General features: G+C 45.1%; 1 protein-coding gene across 1 annotated transcript in view; it reads right to left on the bottom strand.

Annotated features, from left to right (window-relative positions):
- LOC112226438 (sterile alpha motif domain-containing protein 10) overlaps positions 1 to 14,978 on the bottom strand; it is a 161,978-nt gene extending 147,000 nt beyond the window's left edge. Inside the window, exon 1 of the mRNA XM_024390820.2 lies at positions 14,869 to 14,978. Within this exon, the coding sequence (XP_024246588.2) occupies positions 14,869 to 14,881 (13 nt within the window). The 5' untranslated portion in view covers positions 14,882 to 14,978. The remainder of the gene's footprint in view (positions 1 to 14,868) is intronic.
- Positions 14,979 to 18,400: the final 3,422 nt, after the last annotated feature.

Below are 18,400 nucleotides of genomic sequence, written 5' to 3'. Positions count from 1 at the left end.
TACTCAGTAAGCTGAAAAGCTGGTTGCTGGGTGGTATAGGAGCTACAGTTTACATGACGCTCTTTGTCAGGTGAAGTCATAAGAGACATGGTCCATTCCTGTTTAAAAGAACAGCTTTGCCTTAAAACTTACTCCATATGCACTAGTGGATATCTGTCAGGATTATTAGTCAGGTGCAAGCTATCTGTATGTAACTCTACCCAGAATTATACCCAGAATGCTTAGACCTGTCAAACTAATAATATGTCCGTATGGGCTTCACTAGTGCGTATGGAGTTGGGTTAAAGGGACAATTTGGCAAAGATTTTGTAACAATATGAGCAATGTATGTTTTGAAAATCCATGTTTTGATTCATCTAAAACAGTTTGAATTAGGTATTTGAGCTAAAGTTCATATTGTGCTTTGTGTAAAGTCTTTAAAGACCCATCATTAATTTACAGTACTGTAAAAATATCGCTTTGTTGTTAAGGGGCACAGAGACCACTAGAGAATTCTTGCCAAACTGTACAAAATGGGAGCTCAAAGTGCTAATCCCAAACTATCACATAAACCTTATGCAGTTGTGAAGATCTGAAATGATTTGTAGTCAGGTGCAAGCTATCCCGATGTAACTTTACCTAAGGAGGCAAGTGTAGTTATACCCAGAATGCTTACAGATTACAAAAAATAATGAGCTCTCCACAAATGCCTACGCAGTAGGGTTTAAGGGACAATTTGAGATTGAAGTTGGAAAAAATTATAAAATTATAAACATTTATTTTATTCAATATAAAGGTGTAGAAGTTTGACGTTGAATACTGTTGTTTCTTTTTGCATATTCCATTTGTAGATAAAACATAGAATATCAATTACAATATTGAGTAAAATCAGCAAATTAAAAGTACAATATTAGTTCTGTAACTGATTACATTAAGTATATAAAACGTATAATATTAGTTCTAGGACTTGAAGGACTTAAGCAGGTAATCAGTTCTGTAACTGATTACATGAAGTATATAAAACTTATATCATTAGTTCTGGGACTTGAAGGACTTAAGCAGGTAGAAAAATGTTTTATTGTTCTGAACCTGTTAAAATGAATGTTGAATGAAAGTTTTGAGATCCAGTTAGGTGTTCATGTATCTGAGTTTGTAATACACTAAAAGCGAAGTCTATTATACTTAAAAGATCATCCTTGTTGGATTTACTAAAGAAGCTGATGCAAATAGTTACCTACAAGTAAAAGGGGCACAATATGCTTTACAGTGTAGCTAAATCAAGGGAGCGGGTGTGAGAGAAACATTCGCACAAGATCAGTCATTCACATAAAGAGACGAACAAGATCAGCAATCCAGACGAACAAGATCAGCCATCCACATAAAGAGACGCACAAGATCAGCCATCCACATAAAAAGAGGAACAAGATCAGCCATCCACATAAAGAGAGGAACAAGATCAGCCATCCACATAAACAGAGGAACAAGATCAGCCATCCACATAAAGAGACGAACAAGATCAGCAATCCAGACGAACAAGATCAGCCATCCACATAAAGAGACGCACAAGATCAGCCATCCACCTAAACAGAGGAACAAGATCAGCCATCCATAATAAAGAGAGGAACAAGATCAGCCATCCACATAAAGAGACGAACAAGATCAGCAATCCAGACGAACAAGATCAGCCATCCACATAAAGAGACGCACAAGATCAGCCATCCACATAAACAGAGGAACAAGATCAGCCATCCACCTAAACAGAGGAACAAGATCAGCCATCCACATAAAGAGAGGAACAAGATCAGCCATCCACATAAAGAGAGGAACAAGATCAGCCATCCACCTAAAGAGAGGAACAAGATCAGCCATCCACATAAAGAGAGGAACAAGATCAGCCATCCACATAAACAGAGGAACAAGATCAGCCATCCACATAATGAGACGAACAAGATCAGCAATCCAGACGAACAAGATCAGCCATCCACATAAAGAGACGCACAAGATCAGCCATCAATGTTAAAGAGACGCACAAGATCAGCCATCCACATAAAGAGAGGAGCAAGATCAGCCATCCACCTAAAGAGAGGAACAAGATCAGCCATCCACATAAAGAGATGAACAAGATCAGCCATTCGCATAAAGAGAGGAACAAGATCAGCCATCCACATGAAGAGAGGAACAAGATCAGCCATCCACATGAAGAGAGGAACAAGATCAGCCATCCACATAAGAGAGGAACAAGATCAGCCATCCACATAAAGAGAGGAGCAAGATCAGTCATTCACATAAAGAGACGAACAAGATAAGTCATTCACATAAAGAGACGAACAAGATCAGCCATCCACATAAAGAGAGGAACAAGATCAGCCATCCACATAAAGAGAGGAACAAGATCAGCCATCCACATAAAGAGAGGAGCAAGATCAGCCATCCACATAAAGAGAGGAGCAAGATCAGCCATCCACATGAAGAGAGGAACAAGATCAGTCATTCACATAAAGAGACGAACAAGATCAGTCATCCACATAGAGAGGAGCAAGATCAGCCATCCACATAAAGAGAGGAGCAAGATCAGCCATCCACCTAAAGAGAGGAGCAAGATCAGCCATCCACATAAAGAGACGCACAAGATCAGCCATCCACATAAAGAGACGCACAAGATCAGCCATCCACATAAAGAGAGGAGCAAGATCAGCCATCCACCTAAAGAGAGGAACAAGATCAGCCATCGACCTAAAGAGAGGAACAAGATCAGCCATCCACATAAAGAAATCAAATCAAATTTTATTTGTCAAATTTTATTTGTCACATACACATGGTTAGCAGATGTTAATGCGAGTGTAGCGAAATGCTTGTGCTTCTAGTTCCGACAATGCAGTAATAACGAACACGTAATCTAACTAACAATTCCAAAAAAACTACTGTCTTATACACAGTGTAAGGGGATAAAGAATATGTACATAAGGATATATGAATGAGTGATGGTACAGAGCAGCATAGGCAAGATACAGTAGATGATATCGAGTACAGTATATACATATGAGATGAGTATGTAAACCAAGTGGCGTAGTTAAAGTGGCTAGTGATACATGTATTACATAAGGATGCAGTCGATGATATAGAGTACAGTATCTACGTATGCATATGAGATGAATAATATAGGGTAAATAACATTATATAAGGTAGCATTGTTTAAAGTGGCAAGTGATATATTTACATCATTTCCCATCAATTCCCATGATTAAAGTGGCTGGAGTAGAGTCAGTGTCATTGACAGTGTGTTGGCAGTAGCCACTCAATGTTAGTGGTGGCTGTTTAACAGTCTGATGGCCTTGAGATAGAAGCTGTTTTTCAGTCTCTCGGTCCCAGCTTTGATGCACCTGTACTGACCTCGCCTTCTGGATGACAGCGGGGTGAACAGGCAGTGGCTCGGGTGGTTGATGTCCTTGATGATCTTTATGGCCTTCCTGTAGCATCGGGTGGTGTAGGTGTCCTGGAGGGCAGGTAGTTTGCCCCCGGTGATGCGTTGTGCAGACCTCACTACCCTCTGGAGAGCCTTACGGTTGAGGGCGGTGCAGTTGCCATACCAGGCGGTGATACAGCCCGCCAGGATGCTCTCGATTGTGCATCTGTAGAAGTTTGTGAGTGCTTTTGGTGACAAGCTGAATTTCTTCAGCCTCCTGAGGTTGAAGAGGCGCTGCTGCGCCTTCCTCACGATGCTGTCTGTGTGAGTGGACCAATTCAGTTTGTCTGTGATGTGTATGCCGAGGAACTTAAAACTTGCTACCCTCTCCACTACTGTTCCATCGATGTGGATGGGGGTGTTCCCTCTGCTGTTTCCTGAAGTCCACAATCATCTCCTTAGTTTTGTTGACGTTGAGTGTGAGGTTATTTTCCTGACACCACACTCCGAGGTCCCTCACCTCCTCCCTGTAGGCCGTCTCGTCATTATTGGTAATCAAGCCTACCACTGTTGTGTCGTCCGCAAACTTGATGATTGAGTTGGAGGCGTGCATGGCCACGCAGTCGTGGGTGAACAGGGAGTACAGGAGAGGGCTCAGAACGCACCCTTGTGGGGCCCCAGTGTTGAGGATCAGCGGGGAGGAGATGTTGTTGCCTACCCTCACCACCTGGGGGCGGCCCGTCAGGAAGTCCAGTACCCAGTTGCACAGGGGCGGGGTCGAGACCCAGGGTCTCGAGCTTGATGACGAGCTTGGAGGGTACTATGGTGTTGAATGCCGAGCTGTAGTCGATGAACAGCATTCTCACATAGGTATTCCTCTTGTCCAGATGGGTTAGGGCAGTGTGCAGTGTGGTTGAGATTGCATCGTCTGTGGACCTATTTGGGCGGTAAGCAAATTGGAGTGGGTCAAGGGTGTCAGGTAGGGTGGAGGTGATATGGTCCTTGACTAGTCTCTCAAAGCACTTCATGATGACGGATGTGAGTGCTACGGGCGGTAGTCGTTTAGCTCAGTTACCTTAGCTTTCTTGGGAACAGGAACAATGGTGGCCCTCTTGAAGCATGTGGGAACAGCAGACTGGTATAGGGATTGATTGAATATGTCCGTAAACACACCGGCCAGCTGGTCTGCGCATGCTCTGAGGGCGCGGCTGGGGATGCCGTCTGGGCCTGCAGCCTTGCGAGGGTTAACACGTCTAAATGTCTTACTCACTTCGGCTGCAGTGAAGGAGAGACCGCATGTTTTCGTTGCAGGCCGTGTCAGTGGCACTGTATTGTCCTCAAAGCGGGCAAAAAAGTTATTTAGTCTGCCTGGGAGCAAGACATCCTGGTCCGTGACTGGGCTGGGTTTCTTCCTGTAGTCCGTGATTGACTGTAGACCCTGCCACATGCCTCTTGTGTCTGAGCCGTTGAATTGAGATTCTACTTTGTCTCTGTACTTGCGATTAGCTTGTTTGATAGCCTTGCGGAGGGAATAGCTGCACTGTTTGTATTCAGTCATGTCACCAGACACCTTGCCCTGATTAAAAGCAGTGGTTCGCGCCTTCAGTTCCACACGAATGCTGCCATCAATCCACGGTTTCTGGTTAGGGAATGTTTTAATCGTTGCTATGGGAACGACATCTTCAACGCACGTTCTAATGAACTCGCACACCGAATCAGCGTATTCGTCAATGTTGTTGTCTGACGCAATACGAAACATCTCCCAGTCCACGTGATGGAAGCAGTCTTGGAGTGTGGAGTCAGCTTGGTCGGACCAGCGTTGGACAGACCTCAGCGTGGGAGCTTCTTGTTTTAGTTTCTGTCTGTAGGCAGGGATCAACAAAATGGAGTCGTGGTCAGCTTTTCCGAAAGGGGGCGGGGCAGGGCCTTATATGCGTTGCGGAAGTTAGAGTAACAATGATTCAGGGTCTTTCCACCCCTGGTTGCGCAATCGATATGCTGATAAAATTTAGGGAGTCTTGTTTTCAGATTAGCCTTGTTAAAATCCCCAGCTACAATGAATGCAGCCTCCGGATAAATCGTTTCCAGTTTGCAGAGAGTTAAATAAAGTTCATTCAGAGCCATCGATGTGTCTGCTTGGGGGAATATATACGGCTGTGATTATAATCGAAGAGAATTCTCTTGGTAGATAATGCGGTCTACATTTGATTGTGAGGAATTCTAAATCAGGTGAACAGAAGGATTTGAGTTCCTGTATGTTTCTTTCATCACACCATGTCACGTTGGCCATAAGGCATACGCCCCCGCCCCTCTTCTTACCAGAAAGATGTTCGTTTCTGTCGGCGCGATGCGTGGAGAAACCCGTTGGCTGCACCGCCTCGGATAGCGTCTCTCAGTGAGCCATGTTTCCGTGAAGCAGAGAACGTTACAGTCTCTGATGTCCCTCTGGAATGCTACCCTTGCTCGGATTTCATCAACCTTGTTGTCAAGAGACTGGACATTGGCAAGAAGAATGCTAGGGAGTGGTGCACGATGTGCCCGTCTCCGGAGTCTGACCAGAAGACCGCTTCGTTTCCCTCTTTTTCTGAGTCGTTTTTTTGGGTCGCTGCATGGAATCCGCTCCGTTACACTGGTTGTAAGGCAGAACACAGGATCCGCATCGCGAAAAACATATTCTTGGTCGTACTGATGGTGAGTTGACGCTGATCTTATATTCAGTAGTTCTTCTCGGCTGTATGTAATGAAACCTAAGATGACCTGGGGTACTAGTGTAAGAAATAACACGTAAAAAAACAAAAAACTGCTTAGTTTCCTAGGAACGCGAAGCGAGGCGGCCATCTCTGTCGGCGCCGGAAGAGAGGAACAAGATCAGCCATCCACATAAAGAGAGGAACAAGATCAGCCATCCACATAAAGAGAGGAACAAGATCAGCCATCCACATAAAGAGACGCACAAGATCAGCCATCCACATAAAGAGAGGAGCAAGATCAGCCATCCACATAAAGAGAGGAGCAAGATCAGCCATCCACATAAAGAGAGGAACAAGATCAGCCATCCACATAAAGAGAGGAACAAGATCAGCCATCCACATAAAGAGACGAACAAGATCAGCCATCCACATAAAGAGAGGAACAAGATCAGCCATCCACATAAAGAGATGGACAAGATCAGCCATCCACATAAAGAGAGGAACAAGATCAGCCATCCACATAAAGAGAGGAACAAGATCAGCCATCCACATAAAGAGACGCACAAGATCAGCCATCCAGACAAACAAGATCAGCCATCCACATAAAGAGAGGAACAAGATCAGCCATCCACATAAAGAGAGGAACAAGATCAGCCATCCACATAAAGAGAGGAACAAGATCAGCCATCCACATGAAGAGAGGAACAAGATCAGCCATCCAGACGAACAAGATCAGCCATCCACATGAAGAGACGAACAAGATCAGCCATCCAGATGAACAAGAGCAGTCATCCACATAAAGAGAGGAACAAGATCAGCCATCCACATGAAGAGAGGAACAAGATCAGCCATCCAGACGAACAAGATCAGCCATCCACATGAAGAGACGAACAAGATCAGCCATCCAGATGAACAAGAGCAGTCATCCACATAAAGAGAGGAACAAGATCAGCCATCCACATAAAGAGACGAACAAGATCAGCCATCCACATAAAGAGAGGAACAAGATCAGCCATCCACATAAAGAGATGCACAAGATCAGCCATCCACATAAAGTGATGCACAAGATCAGCCATCCACATAAAGTGATGCACAAGATCAGCAATCCACATAAAGTGATGCACAAGATCAGCCATCCACATAAAGAGACGAACAAGATCAGCCATCCACATAAAGAGACGGACAAGATCAGCCATCCACATAAAGAGACGGACAAGATCAGCCATCCACATAAAGAGACGGACAAGTAGGCCATCCACATAGAGACAAACAAGATCAACCATCCACATAAAGAGAGGAACAAGATCAGCCATCCACATAAAGAGACGGACAAGATCAGCCATCCACATAAAGAGACGGACAAGATCAGCCATCCACATAAAGAGACGGACAAGATCAGCCATCCACATAAAGAGACGGACAAGATCAGCAATCCACATAAAGAGACGGACAAGATCAGCCATCCACATAAAGAGACGGACAAGATCAGCCATCCACATAAAGAGAGGAACAAGATCAGCCATCCACATAAAGAGACGGACAAGATCAGCCATCCACATAAAGAGACGGACAAGATCAGCCATCCACATAAAGAGACGGACAAGATCAGCCATCCACATAAAGAGACGGACAAGATCAGCCATCCACATAAAGAGACGGACAAGATCAGCCATCCACATAAAGAGACGGACAAGATCAGCCATCCACATAAAGAGACGGACAAGATCAGCCATCCACATAAAGAGACGGACAAGATCAGCCATCCACATAAAGAGACGGACAAGATCAGCCATCCACATAAAGAGACGGACAAGATCAGCCATCCACATAAAGAGACGGACAAGATCAGCCATCCACATAAAGAGACGGACAAGATCAGCCATCCACATAAAGAGACGGACAAGATCAGCCATCCACATAAAGAGCAGTCATCGGACAAGATAGGCCATCCACATAGAGACAAACAAGATCAACCATCCACATAAAGAGAGGAACAAGATCAGCCATCCACATAAAGAGAGGAACAAGATCAGCCATCCACATAAAGAGAGGAACAAGATCAGCCATCCACATGAAGAGATGAACAAGATCAGCCATCCACATAGAACAAGACTCGCATCAATGCCTCTGTCTCGTCATTTAACATTCAAACATGGTGTCAGAGTCGGATAACTAACCGTGCTTTCCGCAAATTACAGTCAACTGTTCTGGTTTACCAAACAAATGCTTATTTGAGTAAAATTTAGCCGGAATTGACCTTAGCTAGAGTGAGTTTGCTAGTTAGCTTCAGTGTTGTTAGCACCGGTTCGACATGGCAGCGAACATTCCCCCTCCCGCCGTTGTGAAGCTCAGCGGGGATTGGAGCACGAACTGGGATACGTTTCGAGGTGAATGGGAGGACTCTGCGCCAGCAACGGGACTTCTGGAAAAGGACGATGAGGTAGTGGCTGCCACCTTGAGGACTATAATGGGAACTGAATGCCGACACGTATACAAACACAACCTGAACCTAACAGCAGCTCAGCAAGGTAACGCTATAGCTATTCTTGATGCTCTTGAACGTTACTTTACACCAGCAAAGAACGTCATCTACGAGCGTTATGTTTTCGGTCGTTCCAAACAGGAGGATGGGGAGTCCATTGACAGCTTTGTCACTAGGTTAAGGGAAAAGGCAGCTACATGTGACTATGGTGCTTTAAGAGATTAACTGATCAGAGATCAGATTGTGCTTGGCATAACTGATGAGGACACCCTCAGACGTTTGCTGAGAGAACGTGACCTGACGCTGGTCTTGGCAGTGGCGACATGCCATGCAGCAGAGCTTACTGATATACGGATAAGGTCCATGGAGCTAGAAAGGCAACATATGGACAATGTCAATGCTACATTCAGGCAGCCAGTAAAGAAATTCCCCTTTGGCACAGCTAATGCTAATACTTCAGCCAACTTCAGCCAACAAAAGTGGTTTGTCACTCTGCTACTTAATAATAAACCACAGCAATGCCAGCTAGATTCAGGGGCCACATGCAACGTTATGAGCCTTAAAGACAAAGTGAGGCCCGCGCACAGAGACAAACTCACACAGAGTAGCACCAAGCTGAAACTGTATTCAGGCCAGTTCATGACCTCTTTAGGCCTGTTTGTGACAGTGTGTTTTACGTGGCCAGAAACACACCCTTGAGTTTGAAATAGTTGAGGCTAGTCAACAGCCATTACTGTCAGGTTCTACATGCGAGCGCCTTGGGCTCATTAACTTCACCATCCCAGCTGATCTTATCATTATAGACAAAGTCCAGGCTGGGCCCCTGAGCAAGGAGACACTCCTAAGCAAGTAATATGATTTCTTCAACGCACCGGTCGAGTCAGTTCCATGCCAGAGATGCCTTCCTGCAGTGCAAGCTTGACGAGCCCAGCAGCTACATGACCACCTTTTGGACACCTGGGGCAGGAAGAGGTGGTTGAAGCTTCCGTTTGGTGTCTCTGTGGCTCCAGAGGTGTATCAGCGGAAACAGCATGAGCTGTTGATGGGACTCAGTGGCGTGGAACCCATAGTAGATGACATCCTCGTAGTGGGCTGTGGGGACAGTGATGAGGAGGCAGAATGTGACCATGACGCCAAGCTGCTGGCCCTGATGGTCAGATGCAGACAGGTCAAGCTAAGGCTAAGCATAAACAAGCTTCAGTTTAAATTACCAGAGGTCTGCTTTCATGGGCACATCTTGTCCTCCACCGGATTGAAGGCGGATCCTAAAAAAGTGAAGGCTGTCTTGGAAATGCCCCACCCATCTGACGTGAAGGCAGTGCAGCGCTTCGTCGGATTCGTCACCTACCTGGCCAAATTCCTACCGCGGCTCTCTGAGGTGTGTGAGCCACTGAGGAGGCTCATGGACAAGGACACCATCTGGCTTTGGCTCCCAAAACATGACGCAGCGGTGAGGGAAATAAAACAACTGGTCACCCAGACACCTGTACTGCGATACTACAATGTGTCAAAACCTGTCACGATTCAGAGTGACTCAAGCCAGTATGGACTTGGCTGTTGCCTCATGCAGGAGGGCCAGCCTGTGGCATTCGCCTCTAGGGCACTCACCCCAACAGAGCCGAACTATGCCCAGATAGAGAATAGAGGTCGACCGATTATGATTTTTCAACACCGATACCATACCGGCCAAAAAAGCCGATATCGATTAATCGTCAGATTTTTTTAAATTATGTATTTGTAATAATGACAATTACAACAAAACTGAATTAATACTTATTTTAACATAATATAATACATCAATAACATCAATTTAGCCTCAAGTAGATAATGAAATGTTCAAATTGGTTTAAATAATGCAAAAACAAAGTGTTGGAGAAGAAAGTGAAAGTGCAATATGTGCTATGTAAGAAAGCTAACGTTTCAGTTCCTTGTTCAGAACATGAGAACATATGAAAGCTGGTGGTTCCTTTTAACATGAGTCTTCAATATTCAGAGGTAAGAAGTTTTATTTCCCTTTATACCATTTGTATTTCATTAACCTTTAACTATTGGATGTTCTCATAGGCACTTTAGTATTGCCAGTGTAACAGTACAGCTTAAGTCCCTCTCCTCGCTCCTCCCTGGGCTCGAACCAGCAACACAATGACAACAGCCACCAAATCGAAGCATTACCCATACAGAGCAAGGGAAACAACCACCCCAAGGCTCAGAGCAAGTGAAGTTTAAAACCCTATTAGTGCGAGCTAACTAGCCAGCCATTTCACTTCGGTTACACCAGCCTCATCTCGGGAGTTGATAGGTTTGAAGTCATAAATAGCGCAATGCTTGACGCACAACGAAGAGCTGCTGGCAAAGCGCACAAAAGTGCTGTTTGAATGAATGTTTATGAGCCTGCTTCTGCCTACCACCGCTCAGTCGCTTAGATACTTGTATGCTTGTATGCTCAGTCAGATTATATGCAATGCAGGACACGCTAGATAATATCTAGTAATATCATCAACCATGTGTAGTTAACTAGTGATTATGATTGATTGTTTTTTTATAAGATAAGTTTAATGCTAGCTAGCAACTTACCTTGGTGTACTGCATTTGCGTAACAGGCAGTCTCCTTGTGGAGAGCAATGAGAGAGAGGCAGGTCGTTATTGTATTGGACTAGTTAACTGTAAGGTTGCAAGATTGGATCCCCCGAGCTGACAAGGTGAAAATCTGTCTTTCTGCCCCTGAACTAGGCAGTTAACCCACCGTTCCTGGCCGTCATTGAAAATAACAATGTGTTCTTAACTGACTTGCCTAGTTAAACAGTTAAATAAAGGTGTAAAAAAAAAAAAAAAAAAAGGCTAATCAATGTCCAAAAATACCGATTTCCGATTGTTATGAGAACTTGAAATCGGCCCTAATTAATCAGCCATTCCGATTAATCGGGCGACCTGTAATAGAGAAGGAGTGCCTCAGCATTGTGTTTGCATGCCAACGCTTCCACCACTACCTGTACGGGCGCGACAATATTACCGCAGAGACAGATCACAAGCCCCTTATTGCTATATCCAGCAAGCCTCTCCTGAATGCCCCAAAACGACTGCAGAGCATGCTACTGGCCCTACAAAACTACAACCTCAAGGTGGTGTATAAGCCAGGGCCGGAGATGTATGTAAGTGACACACTCAGCAGGGCTACTGCATCAGGCACTCACACACGCTCCATGCATGAACAACACGCAGTGTGCAGCTTACAAACAGAGCAAGTGGATGTTGAAGACATCAACCAGGCTGACTACCTCAATGTTACGGACCAGCGCCTTATACAAATCAGACAGCACGCAGACAGGGACGAGCAACTCCAGGCATTGAGGTCTGTGATTCTGATGGGCTGGCCCGACTGCAGGGAAGAAACTGCTTTAGCCGTCAGAGGATATTGGCCAGTCAAAGAGGAGCTCAGTGTTCAAAACGGAGTAATATTCAAGGATCAGAGAGTCGTTATTCCCCGGTCTCTGCGCCCTGAGATGTTGGCGCGTGTGCACTCAAGTCACATAGGAGGTGAGGTCTGTTACAGACAAGCACGTGACACACTGTATTGGCTAGGAATGCAGAGTGAAATCAAAGACTATGTCAGTAAATGCACAGTCTGCAATGAATATGCCATTGAGTAACAGAGAGAGACGATGATGTCCCACGAGCTACCGATGCGCCCCTGGCAGATAGTAAGTCTAGATCTCTTCCAGCACAGTGACAAAGACTTTCTGCTGGTAGTCGATCATTACTCAGACTTTTGGGAGATTGACCTCCTCCCCGACCTCTCAGCAGAGACAACGATCAAACGCTGCAAGGCTCAGTTTGCCCGCTATGGCCAGCCAGATAGTGTAATTTCAGACAATGGACCCCAATTCTCCGGAGTTGAGTTCCGAAAATTTGCTGCAGGATGGGAATTCGAGCACGTCACTTCATCACCACGACACCCAAAAGCTAATGGGAAGGCAGAGTCCGCAGTAAAAATCGCAAAGAACCTCTGCAAAAAGGCTCTGCGAGAGGGCAAAGATGCCTGGTAAGCAATCCTGCAGTGGCGCAATACCCCGACAGAAGGCATGGATAGCAGCCCGGCCCAGCGCCTCATAGCACGACGCTTAAAAGCAGCTCTGCCAGTAGCCAGCACTCTCCTGGAGCCATGTGTGGTGACAGACGTGCTGGTGAAGCTACGTCACAGAAGACAGGTCTCCAAGTTCATCTACGACTAATCAGCAAAAGACTTACCTGAGCTCAGGGTGGGTGAAACGGTGCCAATGAAGCCACTACCAGGGGACCGGACAGGCCTCTGGAGACTCGGATCCTGTGTACAGAAAGTGGCACCACGCTCCTACTTGGTAGAAGTGAATGGATCACTGTACCGTCGTACCAGGGTTGATCTTCGGATTGCTGAGCCAGCACCTACTCAGAACCCCGATGGTCAAAGGGGTCGCATGACAAAAGACGGAATCCCTGCAAGTCACATTGGGACTGAGGCACTGGGCGAAGAGCCAGGGGATCACAGGTCGGCCGCTCCCTCGCCCATCAATTCTCCCCTTAGACAGTCAGGTGATACGCCTTGCAGGCAAGCCCCCTGTCTTTTCACACTGCGGGCGTCTGTCCCAGCCACCAAAAAGACTTAATCTGTAGGTTTCCCATCAGGGATTGTTGACAGACAGAGATAAAAGTGAAGAGAATATCAAAATGTGTTGTTGTTACCTGAGAAAAATAAAATAAAATAAAAAAATACTAAACTGTTCATGTTGGAAATTATTACTAGGTTTGTTTTGTTAGTGAATTGACACCTCCTGTCCTATTTTATTAAAGGGAAGATGTTATGGGTGTAAGATGGCACAGTGATGCCATCTGTTGGTAAATGTTCATTACTGCAACTCATGTGTTTTACCGGTGTGCTTGAGATACCCGGATGTATTGTGATGTACTGAATAAGACTGGTTACTCGCATCAATACCTCTGTCTCATCATTTAACATTCAAACAACATTCGATAAAGAATGCACCACACAGAACGCACCGCAACTGCTTCTGCGACACAATGTTGTAAGGCAAACGCAGCGTTTCACTGGAAATGAATGTACTTCTGGTGTACCAAAACGCTAAAATATTGTCGGTGTGATAGAGGCGTACTGTAAGCAAGCGGTGGGATCTGCTGGCTGAAGTAAACATGAGAACAAGCCGCCGCAATATTTGCAGCCATATGTGATAATATCTTTCTAGGAGCTGATCTGTCATCAGTATAGTGGAATGATTATAATGTAAACTGACTTTCTTTCGGGGACCTATTAGTACTGACACATGCCTCAACCACGCACTTAGAAGAACATTCTCTCTATCTGGTGATTTGGGAAACGCATGTTACTTCGGCCGTTGTAGGAAAGATGTCAAAAACAGTCCTAAACCTAAATTCCATAGCTATCGGGAAACCGGGCCCTGTTCAATTCCCCAACACACGTGGGGTGTGCAGAAGCCCTGTATGTGTGACACAGTGTCAGTAACTCCGAGACAGACTCTGTCTGTCTGTGGGAAAGTCATCTGTAATTTTCATCCCAGAAATGCGTATTTTAATGCAGTGAAGTCCACCCACCAAAACCCAATAGGACACAGTCAAGGGGTGGGTATAATTTATGTTACGTTCCAACAGGAATCTGTTCCAAAAACATCTTAAATAACAAGGTTTCCAACAAACAACACATACAAAGTTGTATAGCGGCAGAATAAGATACCTGGTAGTGGGTGGGCTATTTCATTAAGTTTTTCACTCACCTAGATGCCTATTCGGCAGCTAGGTGAATTGATCATGCTACTTTGTATGCGTTGTTTGTTGGCAACCGTTGTTTGTTGGCAAAGATTCCTGTTGGAACGTTCCACAAATTATACCCACCCCAGTCAAGGTTCTTATGAAAGATAACTTCAAGGACTGAGGCTACTGAAACAAAACGCAATATGTGAGTGATTAACTACAGAAATACCAGTTCAAACTTCCTAGAAATGTCCCACCTTATTTATCCTCTACGGATGTTGATCCTTATGCAACATTTACAAAGAACAAGAGAATATCTTACAAGTCCCCCATTTATTGACGTCCTCATAAATTCACCCTAATAAGCTAAGTAAGTAAATATGTTGTTATTGATGTTGACAAGAGAACCCCCACCACAGGTCTGGGAGGGATAGAAGCCCCCGGTGTAACCTAATGCTTAATAAAAATAGACGGTTACAAATACCCTTACCTCTATTTTACAAAAGATATACCAACGATTCAAATGAGTCGTTTCATAAATAAAACAGCGCTCTTACCGTCCACAGCCATAGTCGGTCTCAGTGTATATCTCTTTGTGGTTGCCTCAGTTATCGTCTCCCATTGCTTCTCTGTATCTGGCTGGATGGCAAAGTGTGAGCGCACGGTTTGTCACTCGCCTACTGGGTGCTTATGAGGCACGGTGTATACTGATAGACAGAGCACACCGTCTCCTCCGAACGTTTATTTTCGTTGGTCAGCTACCAATCGACTCTCTTGTTGTTAACCCCTCACCCTTTTCGGACCTGACTGCCGAGAGACAAGAGGTCACCAACGAAACCTTATGTTTGTGTGTTTATTTTATGATACTTTTCGTTGTTGGACTGTGAAATCACCATAATATCAGCTCAAATTGATTTTCATTTAGGATATCTGTTCCTGAGTGTTCCCACGCATAGAGGCATGTGTGATCACATCCCAATGTGAAGGTGTGAAATGATATCTGTTTGGGATTCTTCCGGTCAATTTGCAGTGTACAAATGATTTATCACTATGGTTCAGACCCCCTGACCATCCACTCAATGGCAGAAGGTCATTCGTGACCCCAAGGCTATAATATGAAGCCTAATTGGCTAATAATTTATGCTAAAAATAGCCTATTAAATGATAAGAGAAATATATATATATCCATTGGGGGAAAGCCAAGAGTAGACCATTCTGATACACAACTGTCTACCTCAATCTTTCTCAATGGCTGCAATTACCAAGATAGCAATAAATAAAACAATTATAAATTGTAGGCTATTGCAAGGTCATTTGATTAGATGAAGAATAATCAAATGAATGCAGCAGAGATAATTCCAGGCATTGTGTTGTTCCAGTAACTAGATTTGTCTGATTACAGAGGACATCTGGATATGGTTGTTCATCAACTTGTTCCTTTACTCCTCATGAAAGAATCAGGATGATAGTCAAACATCACAAGTTGAGAGCACAGGATGGTCAAAGAGGGCTCTGATTTTATTTAACTAGGCGAGTCAGTTAAGAACACATTCTTATTTTCAATGACATCCTAGAGACAGTGGGTTAACTGCCTTGTTCAGGGGCAAAACAACTGGTTCTTACCTTGTTAGTTCGGGGATTTGATCCAGCGACCTTTCATATACTGGCCCAACGCTGTAACAACTAGGCTACCTGCTGCCCCTGCTGCCTTCAGCTTGACTGCGCCAGCTGCACTGAGACAGGGAGGAAACAAAAGGTTTGCAGCAAAAGCTACATTAACAAATAGCCACACACTGACTTCCACTATCTCTGTCACTCTATATGACTAGAACGCCACTGGGCATCTTTTCTGTTGGATGAAAAACAGTGGGATACACGGGACTACAAAGGCCAAAGAAAGAAAGTGTAATCTCTCAACTCAGTGTGCTAATTGATACGGTGGGTTTTCAGATATAAGAAGCCATCTATGGAGCATCAGTGGTATTCGTTGTAGAGCACAGAGATCTAAGTTCTACAGACTTTACAGACAAACACAGAACAAAGTACTCGCTCTCCCATCAAGGCTTCATCACAGCACATGTTGACAAGAGACCAGAGCACACACGCTCACAAGCAGACACAGGCATGGGTGTGCACAGGCACACACACACCGGACCTGTTTCCTGAAGAAAGCACTGCGTGCCAAAACATTGATGAGGATATTCCAATTAAATAAATATTACATCAGATGGATCCTCACTGTCTGGTCCAAACTGTTATCCCAGTGTGTCTCTCCCTGGGACGGTGAAACTGCATCAGAGGGATCCTCACTGTCTGGTCCAAACTGTTATCCCAGTGTGTCTCTCCCTGGGATGGTGAAACTGCATCAGAGGGATCCTCACTGTCTGGTCCAAACTATTATCCCAGTGTGTCTCTCCCTGGGATGGTGAAACTGCATCAGATGGATCCTCACTGTCTGGTCCAAACTGTTATCCCAGTGTGTCTCTCCCTGGGACGGTGAAACTGCATCAGATGGATCCTCACTGTCTGGTCCAAACTATTATCCCAATGTGTCTCTCCCTGGGATAGTGGAACTGTATCAGATGGATCCTCTCTGTCTGGTCCAAACTGTTATCCCAGTGTGTCTCTCCCTCGGACAGTGAAACTGCATCCTGTATCTAGTTTCTTTCCCAGACGCGTAGCCAGACAGGCAGGGCTATCCTGTAACTAACTGACAGCAGATTCAACTTTCATCACGTCATGTTCTCTCATATGGTCACCCATCGACATGCCAACAGACCTCCTCTCCGTTGCCGTGACATCAAACCCCACCAAAAGAGAGATCGTGGTTCACCAGCGGCGGGACAGGCATAGTGGGCCATTGATAAGACAATGGTATTTCTCTGCCAACGATGGTGGCAAGTAGCCTGGTCCCAGTTCCGTTTGTGCTTTAGCCAGCTCCTCTGTTGTGTTTCTTGTCATACAGATATGGCACAGTGAATGATAGGAGAGTAAAGAGAAGAGGAGATGGTGAAGAGAAGAACAGAGAAGAGAGAAGAGACAGCCAGCAGCATACCTCTCTGCATCCCAAAGCTATCTTGCTTCTGAAGCTAAGTAGGGTTGGTATCATGACTTCTGCCAAAGTTGGTGCCTCCCCTTGTTCGGGCGGCGTTCGGCGGTCGTCGGCTTTCTAGCTGCCACGGATCCACGTTTCTTTTTCCATTTGTTATGTCTTGATTGTACACACCTGGTTCCCATTACGTTATTATTATTTCCCTATTTAACCCTCTGGTTCTCATTATGTTTTGTGCTTGATTGTTCCTGGTTTTGTGTTAGTCTTTTGTGTTAGGGTTTGTTATCCCTGCGTGGATTTATTGGCTGATTATTTTTCAAAGTAAAGTACGTTATTTGACTCAGTTCTGTGTCCTGCGCCTGACTCCGTCCTCACCTCTGCACGACTGACACTTGACAGTTGGTCCTGGATGGGAGACGAGATGCCTCTGGAAGTGGTTTTGCAGGGCCAGTAGGGGGCACTCTTTCCTCTGCCCTAAAAAAAATATATCCCAATACCTCATGGCAGTGATTGAGGACATTGCCCTGTGTAGGGTGCTGTCTTTTGGATGGGACGTTAAACGGGTGTCATGACTCTGTGGTCACTCAAGATCCCATGGCACTTATCGTAAGAGTAGGTGTGTTAACCCTGGTGTCCTGGCTAAATTCCCAATCTGGCCCTCATACCATCATGGCCACCTAATCATCCCCAGCTTCCAGTTGGCTCTTTCCCCTCCCACAGGGCATTGCTGTAAATGAGAATGTGTTGCTAATGAACTTACTTGGCAAAATAATAATACTTGATTTTCCTGATCTCAGATTCAGGGAAGTGCCTGTTTTCCTTAAATCCACACACATATCGAACCCAAACCCTCTCCTGAAATGGTTGTGTTCCTAGTCTCTATTTAATCAGGGGGTGCATCAGAAGATGACAGGACCCATTTCAGAGACAGATTTCTCTACTCCTCCCTCATCATCACCCCATACTCCCTCACTGTGTGTGTGTGTATCTGCTTTGTGAGAAAGATAGGGCAGAGAGGTCATTCTTATTCCACTCAC

The sequence above is a fragment of the Oncorhynchus tshawytscha genome, linkage group LG28, assembly GCF_018296145.1.
Source record: "Oncorhynchus tshawytscha isolate Ot180627B linkage group LG28, Otsh_v2.0, whole genome shotgun sequence".
In the NCBI taxonomy this organism is placed as follows: domain Eukaryota; kingdom Metazoa; phylum Chordata; class Actinopteri; order Salmoniformes; family Salmonidae; genus Oncorhynchus; species Oncorhynchus tshawytscha.
The sequence above is the reverse complement of the archived record's forward strand: the minus strand, read 5'-3'. Positions and strand labels throughout refer to the sequence as shown.